The sequence below is a fragment of the Orcinus orca genome, chromosome 9 (genome assembly GCF_937001465.1).
Source record: "Orcinus orca chromosome 9, mOrcOrc1.1, whole genome shotgun sequence".
In the NCBI taxonomy this organism is placed as follows: domain Eukaryota; kingdom Metazoa; phylum Chordata; class Mammalia; order Artiodactyla; family Delphinidae; genus Orcinus; species Orcinus orca.
The window spans coordinates 3314670-3337422 of NC_064567.1; the positions used below are offsets into that span (position 1 = coordinate 3314670).

Here is a 22753-nt window from a genome sequence, read left to right on the forward strand (position 1 = left end):
TCTGGCTGAGCAGTAACCCTGCCTGGCCAGGGTCCCCATCAGCTCTCTCTCCCATCTCACCAGTGTCCACACCTTCTCAGAGCAAGCCAGGCACTGCTGTCTCAAGGACGCTGTGTTTGCTCTTCTCTCTGCCTGAAACTCTAGATTTTCACTTCTTTCATCTTTTTCCTCAAAAGTCACCTTTGGCGTGAGGACTTCCATGTCCTTGAATAGCCATTATATCTACAAACTTTAACAGGCTGGCCTCTAATTTTTTATAACTCTCTTTCCTTATTTCCCTAGAATAATAATTATCTAAAATAAAATATATTTTACATTTATTTATTTCCTGTCTCCTTCATTAGAATGTAAGCTCCTTGAAAGGAGGGTTTTCTCCAAAAACAATGTTTAATTTCTCTTGGCCATGTTTTGTAGTTTACAGCACGCAGATCTTGTCCGTATTTTGTTAAAGTTATCCCTAAGTATTTAGTATTATTGATATTTTATACATATATATATAAACAAAATACACATGTATATCTTAATTTCAATATCCACTTGTTTATTGCTTACAGAAATATAACAGACTTTGGTACCCTGACCTTATGCTCCGCAACCTTGCTAAATTACATTAATTGTGGGTATTTTTTGGTAGATTCCTTAGAAGTTTCTACATAATCACTCTTCTCCCCTGTGGAGAGTTTTCTCCTTCCTTTCCTAACTGGATGCTTTTTGCTTCTTTTTATATCCAATTACTGCCAGTATGATGCCATATAGAAGTCATGAGAGTAGACACCTCACCTTTTCCCGATCTTATGAAGAAGGCATTCACTCTTCACTATTCAGTGTGATATTAGTGGTGCATTTTTTTTGTAGATGCCTTTAATCAGGTTGAAGATGTTCTTATCTATTTCCAGTTTCCTCAGAGTTTTTATAATAAATGTTGAATGTTATAATGAATGTTGCATTTTCTCAGTTGCTTTTTCTACATTATTGAGAGATGATTAGGTTGTTTAGCTTTTTTAAATCTGTCAATATGGTAAATTACATTGTTTGATTTTTAAACATTAAACCAAACTTGCATTCCTGGGATAAACTCTATTTGGCCATGTTGTGTCACCCCTTTTATATATTGCTAGATGTGATTTGCTAATATTGTGTGGAAGATTTCTGAAGCTGTGTTCATGGGGGAAATTGTGGTTTTCTTTTCTGGCATATATCTTTGCTTGGTTTTTATTTCAGAGTAGTGCTGCTCCGCGAAATAATTTGGGAAATTATTCCTCCTCTTCTTCTATTTGTTTTATGAGTTTGTGTAGAATCAGTATTATGTTTTCCTTAAATGTTTGCTAGAATTCACCAGTGAAAACATTTGGGCTTTGAATTTTCTATATGTGGAGGTTTTAAACTATTAATTAGATTTTTTATGTCAACATAGGACTATTCAGATTGCCAGCTGCATCTTCAGTGAACTGTGATAATCTGTGTCTTTCAAGCATTTATTTGTTTCATGTGCGTTGTCAAATTTATTGATAGAAAGCTGTTCAAAATATTTTCTATTATCCTTGTAATATCTGTAGTGATGGTCTCGCCTCTGTTCCTGATATTGGTTGTTTTGTCCTTTGTCTTCGTTCTTCATCAATTTTATTAATCTTTTCCAAAAAACAGCTTTGAGTACTCTTTAGTTTTTCTATTTTTTCTGCTTTCTATATGGTTGATTTCTTCTCTTTATTACCTTTCTTTTGTGTACTTAGGTTTACTTTTTCTTCTTTTTTCCCTAGTTTCTTACGGTGAAAGCTTAGATATAAGCACTTAAAGCTATAAATTTCCCTTTACGTATACTGCCTTGCTGCATACCATATATTTTGATATTATGTATTTTTATTTTCATTCAATTCAAACTATTCTCTAATTTCCATTTGATTTCTTCTTTGGCCAATTTTTTATTCAGAAGTATGGTGTTTAATTTCTAATCATCAGGATATTTTCCAGATTTTTATTTTGCTATTGGTTTCTAGTTTAATTTTGTATTTGCTAGAGAACATACTTTGTATAATCTCCAAGCTTTGAAATATATTGAGGCTATTTTAATGGCCCAGACTATGGTCTATCGTGATACATATTCCATGTGCACTCAGAAAGAATACGTACTCTGCTGTTGAGTGGTGTGATCTACAAATGTCAGGTCAGTTGGTTAATTGTGTTTTCAAGACTTTCTGTATCCTTACGAAGCTTTTTTCTACATGTTCTATCAATTACTAAGAGAGGATTGTTTGAATCACCAACTACAATTGTGAATTTGTCCATTTCTGCTTTTGGTTCAAGCAACTGTTGCTTGAAGTACTGTAGCTCTATTGCTAGTTGAATACACCTTCAGGATTCTCATGTCTTCTTAATGAACTGACTCTTTTATCATTATGAAATCTTTCTTTTTATTTCTGGTAGTATCCCTTGCTCTGCAGTCTACTTTGTCTGATATTAGTTTAGCCATTCAAGCTTTACTTTGGTTAGTGTTTGCATGGTATATCTTTTTACAACCATTTAATTTTAACCTATGTCTTTATATTTAAGGTAGATATCATAGATAGCTTATAATTGGGTCTTGCTTTTTAAAACTAATCTTAAAATCCTCTAGGAGTAATAAGGGGAGCTTGTGTACATACTAAACACGGGGACATGAGGAAAATCTGTCCTTCACACTGCAGTTATTTTCCATTCTCTACTGGATCAGCTTTCTGGCCCTGTGTGACATGCTTGAGAAAGTTACAACACGTTTCAAAGATTTTAGGTGTGTATGTTGGTGTTTCTTATGTCAATTTTTAGAGTAGGAGAAAAGGTTCAGAAATCTTACACAAGGTTACATAACGTTAAGAGGAGCTGGATATATTTCACATTTAAAGAACCCTTTTATAGAAAGACAGATGTATTTGTTTTCAGGACTAGTTAATTCATTTTACCGAAATTTCCATCAAAAGCCTGGCCACACATTGACCACATTTATCATTCCTGGCACTTGTCACTCTATTATGTAGACCCAACTTTTCATCTGGTAAAAGCTTTCTCACTCCAAAGAATGTCCTTTAAATTTCTCAGTGTGCAGGTACATGGCCAATGAATTATCTTAGATTTTATCTCTGAATACTTTATTTTATCTTTATTTTTGAAAGGTACTTTTGTTGCATATAGAATTCTAGATTAACAGTTTTATTTTTCTCCCAGCACCTTAAAGGTGTCACTCCTCTTTCTGCTGGCTTGCATAGCGTCTGGTGAAGAGTCTGTTGTCACACTTATGTTTGTTCTTCTGTACAAATGTCTCTTTGCTTTGGCTGCCATTAAGGTGTTCTATTTTTCACTGGTTTTCAAAACTTGATTATCATAGTGTAACTTGCTTTGGTGTGGTTTTCTTTATGTTTCTTTATGTTTATTATGGTCATTTGGTGTGGTTTTCTTTATGTTTCTTATGTTTATTATGGTCAGGGTTTACTGAGTTTTTATACCACATGTGGTAAAAATTCAAAAGTGTGTTTTGTCTTTTCTCTCTTCTCTTTCTGGGACATTAATATCAAGTATCTTACTCCACTTTATATTGTTCAACAAGTCATTGTGACTCTGTTCAGGGTTTTTTAATGTATTTTTTCCTCTCTGTTCTTCATTTTGGATAGTTTGTATTGCTATTAGTTAAAGTTTAATTTACTTTTTCCTTCCATGGTGTCTAATCAGCTATTAATCTGGAGTTTTAAATTTTTATATTTTATTTTTCATCTCTGGAAATTTTATTTGGGTATTTTACAATCTTCAATTTCTCTTCACTATACTCATGGTTTTCTTTATATTCTTGAGCATTTGGAACATATTTATCTTAGCAGTTTTAATGTGTTTTTCTGCTAATCCCATTATCTGTTATTTGTGGGTCTGTTTCTATTGACTGATTTTTCTCCTTATTATGGGTCACATTTTTCTGCCTCTTTGTATATATAGTAATTTAAGAAATAACACCAGATATTTTGAATTTTCTCTTGTTGAATCCTGGATTTTTTTGTGTTCCTTCAAAGAATGTTGGACTTTCTATGACAGGCAGTTAATTACTTGTGGACTAATTTAATTCTTTCAGTTTTGTTTTGAAGATGTTGTAAAGGCTGTTCTACAATAACCATGATTTTGGGGGCTAGGTGAGCCTCATTCTTAAGGGGTTGCTCTTCTGGAGTCTCTGCTTAATATCTCATGGCCAGGAGACACTTAAATGATCCCTGGTAATGTATGAGCTCTGGGAATTTTTCCTCTTAAAGTGTCCTATAGTTTTGCTCTTTACTTGAAACTTTATTTTGTCCTGCCTTGTGCTGTTTCACGTTTTATAAATAAAGATCAACAATTAACCAAAGTCTCAAAGGGGACACTATGCAGATTTCTCAAGTATCCTTTAGTTAGCTTCCTCCTCTTGGGTTGTCTGTTTCATAAATTGCAGCCATCTTTTTTCCACATGAACTCTGATCTCCTTAACTCAGCAAGACTGAAGGCCTTCTGTCTTCCTCCTTGTGCTGAAGTCCAGCAAGAACATTCATGCAGAAGATCAGCTGGTTGTTTGGTTCATTTAATTTGTTTTCCTTTTCTCAGTGATCACACGTGTGAGCTGCCTGTTTTCCAATGTATGAAAATTGTATTTTTACCCTGTATTTTACCCTGTTCTACAGTTGTGTTAGGAGAGTATAAGAATGATCATCTTGGGGCTTCCCTGGTGGCGCAGTGGTTGGGAGTCCGCCTGCCGATGCAGGGGACGCGGGTTCGTGCCCCGGTCCGGGAAGATCCCACGTGACGCAGAGCGGCTGGGCCCGTGAGCCATGGCCGCTGGGCCTGCGCGTCCGGAGCCTGTGCTCCGCAGCGGGAGAGGCCACAGCAGTGAGAGGTCTGCGTACCGCAAAAAAAAAAAAAAAAAAAAAAAAAAGAATGATCATCTTATACTCTCATAGCCAGGACCAAATGTCGAGAAGAGAATTTTAGTTTGTTTTGTCATATTGTATTCCCAGTGCCTAACAGTGACTGGCACTTAACAGAATCTCTGTAAATATTTGCTGAATAAATGAATGACTATATCCTCAGTTGTTATAAGAGTGGCAATCATGTTACTGGTACAAAGATAACACCAAGAGAAACCAGCAAAGTGTCCAACTTTCTACACTTGAAAACCATCATAGGTCACATCTCTTGATGGAGGGTCAGCTGCCAGTGATACTACTTGAGACAAGTAGAATTTCATTAGGCTGTTTGAGAAGCTTATCACTGCCATTCTTAGGTAGAGTTTCACTCATTTTTGACAATCTCAGTCCCCATGCCCCCTGGGTGTGAAAATTATAGGCTGTATGTCCACCTTTTCACCAGGTGCAAATAATGGATGCAAAACTCACTTAGCACATTTCCTAAACATTTGCACCAAGACTATGAATCAAAGATACATTTTCCCAAGCAAAGTAGGCTTTAGTTTCAGGTTTGTCTGAGGGATGTTCCTGCAATGTTTTGTCTATTTTAGATTATTTGTCTTTTTCTGATCAATTTGAAAGAGCTCCTTGTAGACTGTAGATATTAGCCTTTTATTTGTTACCTGGATTGCAAATATTGTCCATTATTTTTCCACCAATTCTGCCTTTTTAAATTTTGAAACTTAAAACTCTTTTATGGTAAGTTAAATATGGCTATCTTTTTTATAGCTTCTGGATTTTCCATTTAAAAAATTTTCTCTTTTGTACTAAATCAAATGATAGATTCTTTTCAACATTTATATCTTTAGTACAATTGGAAATTAATTTTGTATGCCTGTGAAATGAGACATTATTTCCTTGTAGATAAAGAGTTAAGTTATGCTCATATTGTTTTCTAATTATGTGATCATCTCCCCCAATGATTTTTATATATCAAATACCCTTTATATTGAAACCCACTTCTGAATTATTTGGTCTTTTACTGCTCTCTAGGCTATTCCTATGCAAAATTTTATGGTTTTAAGCTTATACTTTGGGGTCAAAGAGCCTGTGAGTCACACTCTGCTTGGAACATTTACTATGTGAAATTTAGAACATTTCTTAGCTTCTCTGTGCCTCTGTAAAATGGAGATAATATCATGGTTGATGTGAAATTCAATGACATAATTACAATGCCTGGTGTTATCAGCTATTATTAGTAGTATTAGTTATTACTGTGATTGAGTTGAGTACAATGTGTTTATTATGTGTTTTAATATCAGGTAAAGGAGTACATGTTACCATGTATTTTGAAACTTTCTGTGGCTACATTCAGGTGTTTATTCTCATATATGTCAATTAGAATATTTTATCAAATGTTCAACACTAATTTTTTTCAAAGTTCTAATAGGATTATGTTAAAGTTTTGTATCAATCTTAAGAGAATTAACATTTTAAATACTATATTCTACCTAAGATTACATTGTATCTTTAATTTTTTTTTTGCAAATCGTCAACAAGATTTTATAGTTTGCTTATTCTTTTATGCTGTTCTTAGATTTATTCTAGGTCTTTTTATAGTTTTTGTTCTTATTGTGAATGGAGTATTTTCTCCATTTCTACTTCTAGATACTTATGTTAATGAAGAGAGAAGGCATTGATTTATTTATGTATTTTTGTTTTTAGCCATATTAATAAATGTTCTTATTAACTGCAGTAGTTTTTAAAAACTAATCTGTTAGGTTTTCTAAGATAGAATTATGTTATCAGAAAGAGGGATATAATTTTTTCCCAGTTCCTATTCCAATCATGTAGTTTGCTTATATACTGCATTTCCCATGATCTCTAAGAACATGTTAAATATTAATGATGATGTTGACTATTCCTTCCTGACTGTAATTGAAATGGTTTTATTGTTTGCCATTTAGAAATGTTTTTACTGCTAATTGGTTCGTGATAAATAGTCTTCACCATATTTAAGCAGTTTTTATTCTTATCTTACCTGGAATTTTTATTAGGAGTGGTTGATAAATTTTACCAGATGGCTTTTCAGCATCTTGTGATATAATCATAAGTATTTTTCTGTTATTTTGCAGTTGTAATTAATTTTGTTGATTGATTTCATGACATCATTGTCATGATTAGACCTTACTTGTTCAGAGTACATTATGATTTTGATACATGACTGAATTCTACTTGCCAGTATTTTATTTACAATTTTTGCATTTATGCTCACTAGTGAGATTGGTGTATAGTTTACATTTTGCATTATTTAGGGCTATTTAGTTATCAATAACACTATTTTTTAATAACATTATTCTGACTTTAAAAAATATTGGTCTACATATATGAGGATTCTATATATATATATATATATATATATATATATACACACACACACACACACACATATATAAAACTATAGGCCTGTTTCTGGTGAGATGCATATCTAAATGGTTGTGTCTTGTTTTCTTGTACTACATAAATATGTATGTGATTAGGAATGCAGAGAAAGAAAGGTGGCCATTGGTGGGAGAGAGAGAGATAAAGATAAAATGATAGAATGCTCCAAATTATCAAGTAATAGAAAGTAAATGAAGAGTACAAAGCATCAATGTATCCATAGGCTGTTTTGTGAAAACAATCTCCTCATAAAGGGAAAAAAAACCTAATAATTAGTATCACTACTAATTACAAGATTAGTAATGATAAAACAAAAGCCAAACACTGACAAGATTAAATGATTTCTAAGAGGACACTTTGTGCAACTCTAGGGGAACACGTATTAAACAAAATAAATGGACAACTGTAATCTCACCCTCCCTAGTCAATAAGGAAGAGGGGAATTTGTGGACAAGGTAGCACAGCCTGCACCTGGGCTCCTAATTCGCCTAAAAATCATTTCATTTGGAATCAGACAGTCCCAGGTGCCACTCCCAGCACTCCCAGAGAAAATCGGAACATGCAGTTGCTATAGAACAGGAGAAAGGAGGATGAATGCTCAACCACTGAGAAAAGCGTCCAGATGGTTTCACAAGCTGAATTCTCTCTAACCTTGAAAATGGATCATTCTGTGCACTCAGGGGCATCAGCGTTTTTGCATTAGGCTAAGCTGACACACTATTTTGCATCTGTAATCTTTATTTTAGGCAACATGCAGCAGCCTCCAGGAGCAATCTTGTGGTATGTGACGATGGACCACAGGTATGAACACACCTCTGAAGCTGGGCACCCTTCTCAGCCGTGGGATGCTGGCCTCAGTTCCCTCTGGAGCCCTGTGGGCACAAAGGCTGCAGCTGGATACTTTACGCAATTTAGAAATAATTTTGTTTGGAATTAGACAAAGCTGAGTTCAGTTCTCAGGACTCGCTCCCAGCTACGAGAAAAAGTTTTTTTTTTTTTTTTTTTGCGGTACGCGGGCCTCTCACCGCTGTGGCCTCTCCCGTTGTGGAGCACAGGCTCCAGACACGCAGGCCCAGTGGCCATGGCTCACGGGCCCAGCCACTCCGCGGCATGTGGGATCCTCCCAGACCGGGGCACGAACCCGTGTCCCCTGCATCAGCAGGCAGACTCTCAACCACTGCGCCACCAGGGAAGCCCGAGAAAAAGTTATTTTAACCTCCATACACTTCAGCTTTCTCACCTACAAAGCAAGAGTAACAAAGTACTGCTGCTCACAGGATTCCTAAGGATTTCAATTAAATAAGATGATATATGTACAGTGCTTAGGATAATTCTGGTTGCATTGTAAGCACTGAAATATCAATTATTAGTTGATTTATCCTGCATAAACCTTGCAGCATCCTCTTCCTCGAAGTGTCCCTGGTTTTCCACTCCACCACGCCTTACTTCTCCTGACTTCGTGTCTCTGAGATTGCCACTCTTCCCATTAACAAGGGTCAAAACCCCCAGCCCACACAGACCACTGCTGCAGTCTCACTCGCCTGCACACAAAATGTCACCATTTGTTCTCAATTCTACCTCCACACTCAGACTTACACCCACTCCACTCCCCGCTTTCCTGCCTTCATTCAGGGCCGCATTCCTCTTCATCTGGACCTGAAGCAGCCCCTGGGGACTCCTTGCCTAGAATCATTCTCTTCTCCAAATTCCCTTTCATACTGGTCTGGAGTTACTTTCCTAAAGCACACACTTGTCCTCGAAAAACCTATCCACTCCAATTTCCCACAGAGTAAAGACGAGCCCGCTAAGAACAGCACTTGATGACTTGCTCTTTTTCCTGGGCCTTTAAGCCCCAGCCTTCCGAGCCCCTCCCAGTCAGGCTACACCAGGTCAAGACAACTCGCTACATGGTTTACCCACGAACTTTTGTTACTCCGCCTGTTCACGCTGCCAGGGTGCCATTTCCCACTTGTCTCTAGACTGCATTCGCCTTCCAGGGGCAGCTGGAACGCTCCCTCTTCACACCCTCAACTACTGTCGACACCAATACCCTTCTCTCCTTCCTCACCTTGTTCCCATCCCATATGGGACCTCAACTCAGAATATATTCCATTCATTTAGATCTTCTGACTTCCTTTAGATCTGGGCTGAAAGCTTCCCAGGAGTAAACATTGTGGTTTACAAATCCTGTATCCACCCACCCATCTCGTGGAGCCCAGGGCCTTGCTCAGAGAAGACTCTCCCTTAATGTCAAATGATGAGATGCAGGTGTGACAGGACAGTGGCATCAGGCCACCCCTCACCTAAAGAGAACAGCATGTTTGGGGCCAGAAAGATCAAGCTGCTACTCTATTTCTTTTCAGGTCTTTTAAAGACGTAAGTATAAGGTATGCTACTCATGTACTTTAAAAATTAAAAACATGGGGGAGGGAAGGATTGGGAGTTTGGGATTAGCAGATACAAACTAGTATATATAGGATGGATAAACAACAGGGTCCTACTGTGGAGCACAGGGAACTATATTCAACATCCTGTGATAAGCCATGATGGAAAAGAATATGAAAAAGAATATATATATGTGTAACTGAATCGCTTTGCTGTACAGCAGAAACTGACACAACATTGTAAATCAACTATATTTTAATAAAAAATTTTTTTAAATAGAAAAAAGAAAATAATCATTTGAAAATGATTTGTTCTACTTACAATTTAAAAAATTAAAAGCAATAGCCTATGAAATGAAAATGAGAACTAAAATAGGTCAAAGATACTTTTGGTTTTTGTCCTATCTTGTCATATGAGAAGCAGACAAAGAAAGGGGAGAAAGAGAGGGGAAAAGAGTAAAAGAAAAAAATCAGGAATAAAATGAAAGCGATCATCTGAGACACCAGAGGAAAACAGAAAAACACAGAGGGACAAAGAGGATGGGCAGAACCATGTAGACACAGAAACGAATACAGAATACAGAGAGACAGTCTGTACCAAGGCTTTCTACAACATTCTTGCAAAAGACGTTGACTTTTTAGGCCACCCTTTTTTCCTGGACTAAGGGGGTTTGAAACCCTGAGGCCAGTCTGGTCAGAGGTCAGTGCTTGTGGTCAACTATGGGGACAGGCCAGCCGCTCCCTGCCCCACCCACCAGATTTGGATCTGTGAGAGAATTAGGTCTCGCTGCTGCCAGATCTTCCAGTTTTTCAAGAGAAGCCAGAAATCTGGATGTTGAGTTTGTGAAAAACTACTCTGTGGACCAAATAAGACATTTCAATGGGCACCATTGGTGCCAGTGTTTACCCTCTGAATTATGGACACACACAAGGCTACTCCTCCTTCCTCGCTCTAACCTGGGTGCCAAGTGCAGTCAGCCTGGGGTGGAAATGCTCGCTGGGCACGGCTGGCGCCACCACGGATGCTGTTCTAGCTGTGGGTCTGGCAGCATCAGTTTGGGGAAGAATACGGTTGAGATTAGAAGCACATCTTCCAGAGGGCCTCTGTTGTTTCTCTCCTGGATTCTGGAATGGCTCTAATCATACTAGTAATTATGTCTCTCCCTGTGAGGAGTCAGAATTCATTAATTTTTAGAGAGTGAGATAAAAATTCAAATTCCACAGGCTAATGATTATATAAAATCAGACAGAGAAATTAGAGAAACAAAAAGGCTAAATGTTAATCTAGTAATTTAAATAAGTAATTAAAACAAGTGGATTAGTAATTAAACAAGTAAAGACATAAAAAGTGAGAAAACCTGACATAAGCATAATGACAGGATGCTTTTTTTTTAATTTACTTGTTTTCTCTTCCAAGTGTTTCCAGGAACCATCTACAGCTCTTACATATTCATCAATGGAAGAAGTCTAATGTCTTTGAAATGTAAGGCTGAATTTTTAAAAATCTGATTAAAATTACTGAGTAAACAGCACTGAAACAGTAATTATGGAAATCATCACACTGGCAAATAATACACAAAATGTCACCACCTAACATGACAAGCTACTGTCAGAGTTCATTGTTCACTTCCCAGCCTTTTCAATGGACATAGCTGATGTTTACAGCTGTTAACTGAAATGTATTAATATTGTATTCTTCTGTGTCTATTTAGTATAACATCATAAATATTTTTCATATTACTTTATAGCCTTCATAACTATTATTTTAATGGCTACATCATATTTTATTTATTTTTATTTACTTATTTCTTTAGTTTCAGGTATTTTTCACTGTTTTTAAAAACTTTCTAGATAATTTACTTATGAAAAATTCCCTGGAATGAGTCAAAAGACATAAATATTCTTATTAATCTTGAATATATTGCCAAGTTGCTTTCCCAAACACCTGGAACAATTTAAATAATACAGTGAATGACTGTATCCATTGTACCACTCCTTGCTACCGCTGGTATATCAGTAAAGCGGGTGTAAAAAGGATGAACATCACAGGTAACACAGTGGGCTATACTGAATGGGCCTGCTCGGTCAACAGCTCGTGAAGTGGAGGTCAAGCCACTGTTGTCTGTGGACCGTCTTGGCTTCCTCATCAAAGAAAAGAAGGGTTTGAATCACATAATCTGCAAAGACTATTTCAGCTTTAAAAACTTGAATCTCAAGCAAAGGCTAACACTTCATCCTCCAGAGAATTTTTGGTGTATTATGTTTTAGACGGATTGGAGAGATAACAGTAAGTTTCTGTATGAATTACAGCCCCTGAGAAATCAATGTCATTAAGTCCACTGTAAATGCACTTCTGGGGGCAGGGGGGGAGAGGGAGAGGGGGAGGAAGGGAAGAGGGAGAGGAGGAGGGAGGGAGGGAGGGGGAGGGAGGGAGAAAAAAGGAAGAAATCAGTGGGGTGGTGTGGCAATTTCTTTTTTTTTTGGCACGCGGGCCTCTCACTGCTGTGGCTTTTCCTGCCGCAGAGCACAGGCTCCGGATGCACAGGCCCAGCGGCCACGGCTCACGGGCCCAGCCGCTCCACGGCACGCGGGATCCTCCCGGACCGGGTCACGAACCCGCGTCCCCTGCATCAGCAGGCAGACTCCCAACCACTGCGCCACCAGGGAAGCCCGGCAATTTCTTAAAATAAGACAGCAGTGAAGTTTGCCACATTGACCCTTCCTTTCACAAACAATTTCTCAACCGTGCAACGCTGTTTGAAAGCATTTTTCCCACAGTAGAACTTCTTTCAAAATTGGAGTCAATCCTCTCAAATCCTGCAGCTGCTTTATCAACTAAGTTCATGAAATATTCTAAATCCTTTGTTGTCATTTCAATAATCTTCACAGCATCTTCACCAGGAATAGATTCTATCTCAAGAAACCACTTTCTTTGCTCATCAATAAGAAGCAACTCCTTATCTGCTCAAGTTTTATCACGAGATTGTAGCATTTTAGTCAACATCTTCAGGTTCTACTTCTGATTCTAGTTCTCTTGCTGTTTCCACCACATCTGCAGTTACTTCCCCCACAGAAGTCCTAAACCCCTCAAAGTCACCCATGAGGGCTGGAATCAACTTCTTCCAAACTGCTGTTAATGTTGAGATGTTGACCTCTTCCCACGAACCATGAATAGTCTTAATGGCATCTAGAATGGTGAGTCCTTTCCAGAAGGTCTTCAAGTGACTTTGCCCAGATCCATCAGAGGAATCACTATCTCTGGCAGCTACAGCCTTACGAAATGTATTTTCTTAAATAATAAGACTTGAAAGTCAGAATTACTCTTTGATCCATGAGCTGCAGAATAGATGTGTTCACAGGCATGAAAACAACATTAATCTCATTGTACATCTCCATCAGAGCTCTTGGGTGACCAGGTGCACTGCCAATGAGCAGCAGTATTTTAAAGGGAATCTTCTTTTCTGAGCAGTAGGTGTCAAGAGTGGATTTAAAATATTCAGTAAACCATGTTGTAAACAGATGTGCTGTCATCCAGGCTTTGTTGTTCCATTTATAGAGCACAGGCAGAGAAGACTTAGCATAATTCTTAAGGACCCTAGGATTTTTGGAATGGTAAATGAGCATTGGCTTCAGCTTAAAGTCACCAGTTGCATTAGCCCCTAACAAGAGAGTCAGCCTGTCCTTTGAAGCTTTGAAGCCAGGCATTGTCTTCTCCTCTCCAGCTATGAAAGTCCTAGACGGCATCTTCTTCCAACATAAGGCTGTTTCATCTGCATTGAAAATCTGTTGTTCAGTGCAGCCACCTTCATTCATTATCTTAGCTAGACCTGCTGGATGACCTACCGCTTCTACATCAGCACTTGCTGCTTCGTCTTGCACTTTCATATCATGGAGATGGCTTCTTTCTTCAAACCTCAGGAAACATCGTCTGCTAGCTTCAAGGTGTTTTTCTGTAGCTTCACCATCTCTCTCAGCCTTTATAGACTTGAAGAGAGTTAGGGCTTTGCTCTGGATTAGGCTTTGACTTCAGGCCATGTTGTGGCTGGTTTGATGTTCTTCCAGAACACTACAAGTTTCTCCATGCCAGCAATAAGGTTGTTTCACTTTCTTATCATTCGCGCGTTCACTGTAGGAGCACTTTTAATTTCCTTCAAGAACATCTTTCCATTCACAACTTGGCTAACTGATTGGAGCAAGAGGCCTAGCTTTCAGCCTGTCAGCTTTCCACACACCTTCCTCACTCAGCTTCAGCATTTCCAGATTTTAATTTGAAGTGAGAAACATGCGAATCTTCCTTTCACTTGAACACTTAGAGGAACGTGTAGGGTTATTACTTGCCCTAATTTCAATATTGTTGTGTCTCAGGAGACAGAGAGGCCTGAGGAGAGGGAGAGAGACAGGGGCGCGGCCAGTTGGTGGAGCAGTCAGAACACACACAACATTTTCAATTAAGTTCTCTGTCTTGTATGGATGTGCTCCATGGTGCCCCCAAATAATTGCAACAGTAACATTAAAAATCACTGATTACAGTTCCCATAACAAATATAATAGTCATGAAAAAGTTTGAAATATTGTGAGAATTGCCAAAATGTGACACAGAGACACACACTGAACAAATGCTGTTGGAAAAATGGTGCCAAAAGACTTGTTTGACGTAGGGTTGCCACAAACCTTCAATATGCAAAACAACGCAGCATCTGCAAAGCTCAATAAAATGAGGTCTGCCTGTATGTAATCCACGTGAAAGTTAGTTTAAGTTTTACTTTTAGAAATCGGAGAGAATGCCCCTGCTTCACCCTGGGAGGCGGCCCAGACACACCTTCTGCAGGGAAGGAGCTCGAAGTCAAGGGAGGCCCGTTCCCCCTCCCTGCTGCTGACCGGGTCACCCTGTGTGCCTGAGCCCTGAGCTGCCCGGGTCCCTCCAGTCCACCTGACCATCCTGAGTCACATTGACTTGCACCCACATTCTACGTCTGTCCTCTCATGTCATCCAGACAATGCTCCTGAGGGGAAGGACGGGGTACACGGAGCTTGCACAGCTGCCTGAGGACCTGTCACTGTGGAGCAGAGAGCAGTGCCGGCAGGGAGGAGGGGGGTCAGGGACCACCTCAAACCTCTCACCACACTGACGCTCAGGGAAGCCGCTCACCTCGGTTTTGTGTCTTTTATATCCATTCATAGAATACACAGTTACAGAGCACCCACTATGCACCGGTCACAGTGCCAAGCACCGTGGAAGAGACAAAATTAATTCAGCTAGAACCTGCCTCCAATGAGCCTGACTACTGAGCAGGCAGCAGATGTCCGAGCTCATTCAGAGACAGTGTGCTTGTGATTTCCTTCCCTGCAGAAATCTAACGGAGCACCTCAAAAATCTGTGGAGACGTGGATGGACCTCGAGACTGTCATACAGAGTGAAGTACATCACAAAGAGATAAATGTCATATGCTAACGCGTACGTGTGGAATCTACAAAAATGGTACAGATGAACCTATCTGCAAAGCAGAAACAGAGACAAACAAGTAGAGAACAGACGTATGGACACCAAAGGGGGAGAGAGGGAGGGGATGAATTGGGAAATTAGGATTGACACATACACACTATTGATACTATGTATAAACAGATAACTAGTGAGAGCCTGCTGTAGAGCACAGGGAACTCTACTCCATGCTCTGTGGTGACCTAGATGTGAGGGAAATCCAGAAGGGAGGGGATTATGTGTATACGTATGGCTGGTTCACTTTGCTCTACAGCAGAAACTAGCACAGCACTGTGAAGCAACTATACCCCAATAAATAAAAACTAAAAAACAAAAACACTCTGGGAGGATCCTGCAAAAAAAAAACACAAAAAAACATAGAAGTTGGAAAAGGGACCAGGATATTTTGATAAATCCTTCCTAAAATCAATTATTATGTCACATCAAATATGAGATGCTACCAAATAATAAGGATCTGAGAATATCTCACCATCAAAAAATTAATATAAAAAACAAAGGAATGCAAATAACAGTGTGAACCAGGATGGAATTGCCTTAGAAGGTTAAATGTCTATGTGAACTCACAATTTAAAGTGTTTCTGGTATTCTGAAATATTTCATGATCTGATTTCTACCATTTGGAGGTGTGAGTGAGAAGGGACGACTGAATTCCTTTCGGTCAAAGGAAGCTGTTTGGGGGGGCAGGTGAGAACCCTCCAGGTGAGCCCAGCACAGCACAAGCTCTCATTTGCATAACTATCAATGATGTACAAAGCCCTTGTGCTGGATTGCCTAGTGTTTGCATTCATTTGCCTCCCCTTCCATTGATCCATCCCAGGAAAGAGCCAGTCACGGAAGCCAAGGAGCCAGGGGGATGCTCAAGGCCAGCAGGCTGGAGGACCCTGGTGTGACCTTGTGTGTGACGGCCCTTCTCAGTGGCTGGGGAAAGAGAACGAGGTCAGAGGTCAGATTGTAGGTTACTATTTTAAACTTCTGCTGACCTGGGCATTCACTGCTTCATGTTCACGTCTCCACTAGTTTCAGGTTGTTTTAAGATCAACCTAAAGGGCTTCCCTGGTGGCGCAGTGGTTGAGAGTCCGCCTGCCGATGCAGGGGACACGGGTTCATGCCCTGGGAAGATCCCACATGCCGCGGAGCGGCTGGGCCCGTGAGCCGTGGCCGCTGAGCCTGCGCGTCCGGAGCCTGTGCTCCACAATGGGAGAGAGGCCACAACAGTGAGAGGCCCGTGTACCACAAAAAAAAAAAAAAAAAAGATCAACCTAAAGATTACAGGTGGCCTCACAGGTTGCACAGCCCTCTTCCTCAGCTTACTTTTATCATTTAAACAATCTCAAAGCCTCCAGGTTTCAAATAAGGAGAGACCACCTAGGGAACCAGCATCGGAAAGGCAGGCGGGCAGAACCGGGCAAGAGCCACTGCCCTGTGTGCCCGCTCTCTCCAGCCCACTCATCCTCCCGGGAGCAGAGGGTCTGCCGACTGTGATCCCTTCCGAACATCATGCTTCCCCTTCTTAATACTTGCTCATGAAAATACAGAGAGCTGGATCATTCCATCAGCTTTAACTTGCAGATGGAGTAACTGAAGCACAAGTTTAACTGGCTCAAGAGAACTTAAATCCAGAGCTTCTGTGTTCTAAATGATGATGCAGACACTCAATGACTTTTCCTCTCTTTCCTTCGTCTGAGGTCTGTTTACAGGAGCCTTTACATGTAGCTTTGAGCCAAGAATAAACTGGCATGATCACGAACAGTATCAATCAGGCTGTACACATTTGGTTCTCAACAAATGTTTCTGAGGTGAGTGAATAAATGACATTTTAAGAAGGAATTTCATCATACAGAATAAACCTTCCAATTTTCAAGATGAGCTCTTCCTTTTTTCTTTACCTAAGGAGGTTTCTGAAGTCACCTTATTACTTGGCTAAAACAACTTCAGTTAAAATACACGATCTGTCACAAGTTATTGATCGGAGAAAGAGAAGGCTGTTCCTAGTCTTGTATTTCCTTACTAAGTGCAGCTGTACCAACAGTACCCTACTTTCAGCAAACTGACATCCTTATGGGAAATATCGATAACATCCTGGCATTAACATGTACTTACCCTCAGCCATGGTCTGATCATTTTCTCCTTGCAATTAATATGAGAAAACCATTTCTGCAACTTCAGTATTTTTGAGTTGAATCAGCTTTTCTTACAGGAGCCGTTCTACCAAAGATGATTTTTTAATGCAAAAATGCAGGCGCATTCATTCTTTCCAGGTCAGGTCCTACTTTGCAGACTACTACTGAATTCAATACCTGTTGCTTTGGGAATTACACCATCATACAACCTTGCTAGCCCTCTCTTACACCAGCAAACAGTCTCTGTAAAGGGCAGGATCCAGCCCATACTAAACCTCAATAAAATGTTTATTCTTAAAGAAAAAGGTATCGCTACACCAAAAAGAAAGGAAGAGTATTTAAACAGCAGTGTCATGTTCTTGAGAAGGTAGGGCAGCATTTGTGTGGGACAGGGGATAGGGCAACGCAAAGATGGAATCATCCTTTCATCCCTTGTTGTCCCTGGGACAAGGCTCCGGGGACCTGCCTGAACCCTCACCCAAGGACTCCGGAAAGCTCACTCACTACACTGGGCTCGGGATCCTTATCTGTAAAACCAGGCAGCTAATTTTTTCTATCCTCTCTGATCCCCAGATCACAGGAGTCTAGGATTCCTATGTTTCTGATTCTCATCAGAGGCTTCTTATGATGGTTCTGATTGAGAATTCGTGGCCTGTTTTAATTCTTGCTTTTAACACAGACTTGGCCTTAGTTTCTTCCTTTGATTTCCTCCATGTACTGGACAAGAAAATGATCAACTCCCTAAAGCTGAAGATTTATTCCTTCTAAAAATAAGCATGAACATATATGAAAAAAACAGTTAATTCTCTTTAAATTGATTTCTGGTACATAACTTCAGTCAATTCTTTAATAAATATCATTAACTGTTACATGGACTCCAAATCTTAACGCCATTACCTTTGGGGAAACAGGTTTTCCCAGATGATGAAGCAGTGGCATTCATATCGACTCAGTACTTGTTCTAAAGCATAAACATCACTTAATGTCATTAGAGTGAGTATAGTCAGTGCCTAAATTAATATTCTCTGCGCACTTTAAGATGCATTTTTAAAAAAATATGAGATCGTGCAAGCAGTCCTGAAGTATTCTCTGAATTACTACAATTGTTCTGTAAATGTGCAGAAGCCTGAGGACTTATCTTTGAATTATATATGATATGCAACACTTGTTTCCAACACCTGCAGAGAAATTTCCCGTATACTCAGAGAAATGGTGATTTCATCTTATTAAATTAGTGTGGTTTCAATTTCACATTATCTGTAGCTGCTCAGCCTGTAGTATTACAAGTTTATTGCTTCTGCTTGGCTATATGAAAAGTTGAAACCTAAAGTCATTTTCTGCTTTACTGACTTGAAGGCGGGAAAACTGAAATTATCCTTGTCATTAAAGAGAGTACTTACAATTTTTTTGCCTTCTATTAACACCGTAGAAGTATTTGTTTCAACATTCTGCAGTATCACACTTCCTTTCTGCTCTCTGTAGATGAATTCTTTATCTACAAGAGAGGAAATAAAACAGAAACATGAAACATCAAGGAACTCACTAGCTTTTGATGGACACAGGTAAATGAATTGACTAGTTCCAACAAAAGTATATCCTGCATTTCATCAAAGGGTCCTTTAAATATGGTGAAATGGGTCCTTTAAATTTGCTCCTCTCCATATAATTGCATGTGAAGCTTCTCTCTGAATCATTTCTCATAGTCTGCACACTGACATAAAAAGCACAAGCATATACACACATAAAATCTTTAGAACATTCTAGACTTTTCTTGGGTAGGACACATAGAGTGGACACAACAGAGCAGATTAAGAAACCCGCTACCATAAGGGGTGGAGATAGTTGGTACTAAGGGGACTGATTTCCTATATTGGAAACTTTGGGGTGAAATCTGTATACGTCCACATGCATACCATATCCTGCAAAATTATTTTCATTTGGTCCACAGCTTCCTTTGCTATTCCTGGAGGAATTGGCAGTTTCACTGTCATGAATATCTTTGGCTCTATACATTGTATCCTCAGTGACACTTGTCCTTTGTAACTCAACCGAGATTTCAAATATCCCCTTAGAAAATTAATGGAGCAATCCCCCTGAATAGTATGCATGTAGGGGTATATATGTAGGCATGTAGGTGTGTGTGTGTGTGTGTGTGTGTGTGTGTGTGTGTGTGTGTGTGTGTGTGGTGTGTACACATACTACAAATGAAAGAGTAAACTTTCTGAAAGGATTGCAAGTGGAGAGACAGGGCACACAATTGGAAGAAGAAATGATAAACTGGGAGATTGGGATTAACAAATACACACGGCTACATATACAATAGATAACTAACAAGGACCTACTGTATAGCACAGGGAACTCTGCTCAATACTCTGTAATGACCTATATGGGAAAAAAACCTAAAAAAGAGTGGATATATGTGTATGTATAACTGATTCACTTTGCTGTACATCTTAAACTCATACAACATTGTAAAGCAACTGTACTCCAATAAAAATTTTTTAAAAAGAAAATAATACTATCTTTCTGAGTGAAGGGGATGACACTGAGCCAGTCTGAAGGTAAAGAAATTTCACACGATAATCAGTTGATGAATGAAAAACACTGTGCAGACTGGATTAATTCCAATGGTATTATCATTTCTATGCTTTTTAAATTCTACTCCACAGAATTACATTCTTTTCTTTCTTATTCCTTTATTCTACTTGCTTTGCCTTTAATATTCTCTTCCTTTTTCTAGTCTGTTAAGATGGAAGTTTAGATCTTTGGTTTGATTTTCCATCCTTTTAATAAGACTATTAAAGCTAAAAATTTTCCTCTATGCATGGTATTAGCTACATCTCACAAATTTTGATATGCTGAATTCAGTATTATTCAGTTCAAATTATTTCTAATTTTTCCTGAAAAGTCTGCTTGGTCCAATGATTATTTAGAAACATGTTTAATTTTCAAATATGTAAAGTTATTCTGGTCCTCTTATTTTTATAGATTTTTAATTTAAATTCACTGGATCAAAGAATATTCTGTACGATTTTAGTCTTTTAAAACTCATTAAGACATTTTTGTGGCCCAAAATATGGTCTATCCTGGTAAATGTACCATATTCACATTTAATGAAATTATTGATATGGCTGAGTTTGGTCTATAACTTTTTTCATGGGGCTTTGTTTTCTACTTTTCTCCTCTACTTCTTGTTTCCCTTTTTCTTGTTTCCTGACTTTCATTTTATTTTGTGAACATTTTTTATGGTTTTAATTTCCCTATTTTTAGCTGAATTTCTTTGCCTTTTTTTTAGTGGTTGTCCTAGGGATTATACTATGTACTCAACTTTTCAGCATCTACAAAGAGTTAATAATGTATCACTTCTCATGAAATATAGAAATCTGTCCAGTTTTCAGGTCCACATCCAGTCCCATGCTATGATAACTGTTATGTGTATTACATCGACATACATTATACATTCCACAAGACAATGTTATAATTATTGTTTATAACAATAGTATGGTTTATAAAGAAATTAAGAAGAAAAAGTAAAAACAGAAAAATTTGTTCTTTGCATTTACCCACTATTTACCATTACTGATGCTTTTTGTTCTTTATCGAAAATATGAGTTTCCATCAGATATCATTCATTTTCCTACTTCATAAAGAACTTTCTTTAGGATTTCTGATTATATGAATCTGCTGGCAACCAATTCTTTCAACTTTGTTTCATCTGAAAGTCTTTTCCTTTAACCTTCATTTTTTTTTTTTTTTTGCGGTACGCGGGCCTCTCACTACTGTGGCCCCTCCCACTGCGGAGCACAGGCTCCAGACGCGCAGGCCCAGCGGCCATGGCTCACGGGCCCAGCCGCTCCGCGGCATGTGGGATCTTCCCGGACTGGGGCACAAACCCGTGTCCCCCGCATTGGCAGGCGGATTATTAACCACTGCGCCACCAGGGAAGCCCCTCATCCTTCCTCTTGAAGGCTCTCCCACTCTCCAGGTGGCCCTGCCCCGGGTTGGATGGCTGTCACCTTCACCCTGGACTACTCCAGGGCCTCCCAGTGGGACCCTCTGTCCCTTTCTCTATTGGGACAAGGCCACACTTCTTTTTCAAAACTTTTTTTCTGGCTCCTTGGCAGAGACTACTTTGGCCGAACTCCTTAGTCTGACATTCGAAGCCCTTCGTCTTCTGGCCTGTCTTCTCTTCCCATCTTAATTTCCCACCATCCCCCACTAACTAAGCATCCTAACAAGTCCTGCCTTCCAAGCCTCTCTGATGCCTGTGCCGCTGCCTTGGCTGCGGTGCCCTTCTCCCGCCCCCGCCAGGCACATTCTTCCTGGGCTGGGCGTGAAGGTCTCTCCTCCGGGCAGTTTTTCATGCCTCTGCCAGGCAGAATCCATCTCTCTGCTGACCCCTGACGTGTCATTCACCTTGTTTTATGCCCATCACAGCACGTTGCTTATTTGCTACTACAGCTCTCTCCCTCTAGAGTCATGATTCTCACGGGAAGAGGCCACACCTGTTTGGTTTCCTAACTCTTAGCATAATAACTGATACGAAAGTTGGTGCTAAAAAATATGTGAAGCATTTAACACATGCATCCTATCACAAGTCTGAGTCACCAAATATCCAACCTACTTGTGGAACAACAGGCAGAACTCCTTGTAGAAGAGGGAGTGCTCTGGGCCAAAGTAAAAGGAAGGAGAGATGGACCTGGTGGTTTTCTCAAATTACACCTTTTGTGTCTCTTTGTGAGATTCTGTTACAGCTACTTTACTCCTGTCACTGCAGGGCAAAAGGATGTTACAAAAGGAGTGCATCTGAATGCTGTGAGGATAGGAAGGTAAAATTGAAAAGCCATGCTCAACGGGGAGGTCCTTAGGAAAAGACTTCCCAAAGAAAATCTGGCACAGGACCACCCACTGGCTAGTTATTCTTCGTGTGCCAACTATCCAGTGCTTTGCATTTAAAATACATCATTAATTTAATTGTTCTGTGTACTTTAGCAATTCTTCAAAGCTAAGAAGTTAAAGAAATAGAGTAAGTTGCACTGGTAACTAGCACAATTATTTAAAAACTGGTAAAGCATCAAGAAAATTTCCCTTCTTTCCTATACAAACCGTATCACTGGGTAACCAAATTATAGATAAGTGGAAGTTTCATTTTATTTTGTTTCTCTAAATTGTGATATAAAAATATACAGCAATGCAACAAATTATTTTATGTACTCTTCCAAAAATAAGATAAAATTCCAGTCATTTCCTCTGAGTCATTCCTCTGATATTAGCTATAAAGATAGCTAATATCATATATTAGCTATGTTTATGTTTTGTTTACTTTTGCTTAACAACAATGTATTATTAGCAACTTTCAAAAGCCTTACCCATGGTGAAAACTTTAAAAATGTATGGCATTTTATGGTACAATAGATTTCT

General features: G+C 39.2%; 1 protein-coding gene across 5 annotated transcripts in view; it reads right to left on the reverse strand.

Moving 5' to 3' along the window:
- Window positions 1–22753, reverse strand: part of DPP6 (dipeptidyl peptidase like 6) — a 1028806-nt gene that overhangs the window by 299911 nt on the left and 706142 nt on the right. For all 5 annotated transcript variants that reach the window (XM_033408228.2, XM_033408227.2, XM_033408230.2 and 2 more), the window contains exon 4: window positions 18733–18827. In XM_033408228.2, coding sequence (XP_033264119.1) covers window positions 18733–18827 — 95 coding nt within the window. The remainder of the gene's footprint in view (window positions 1–18732; window positions 18828–22753) is intronic.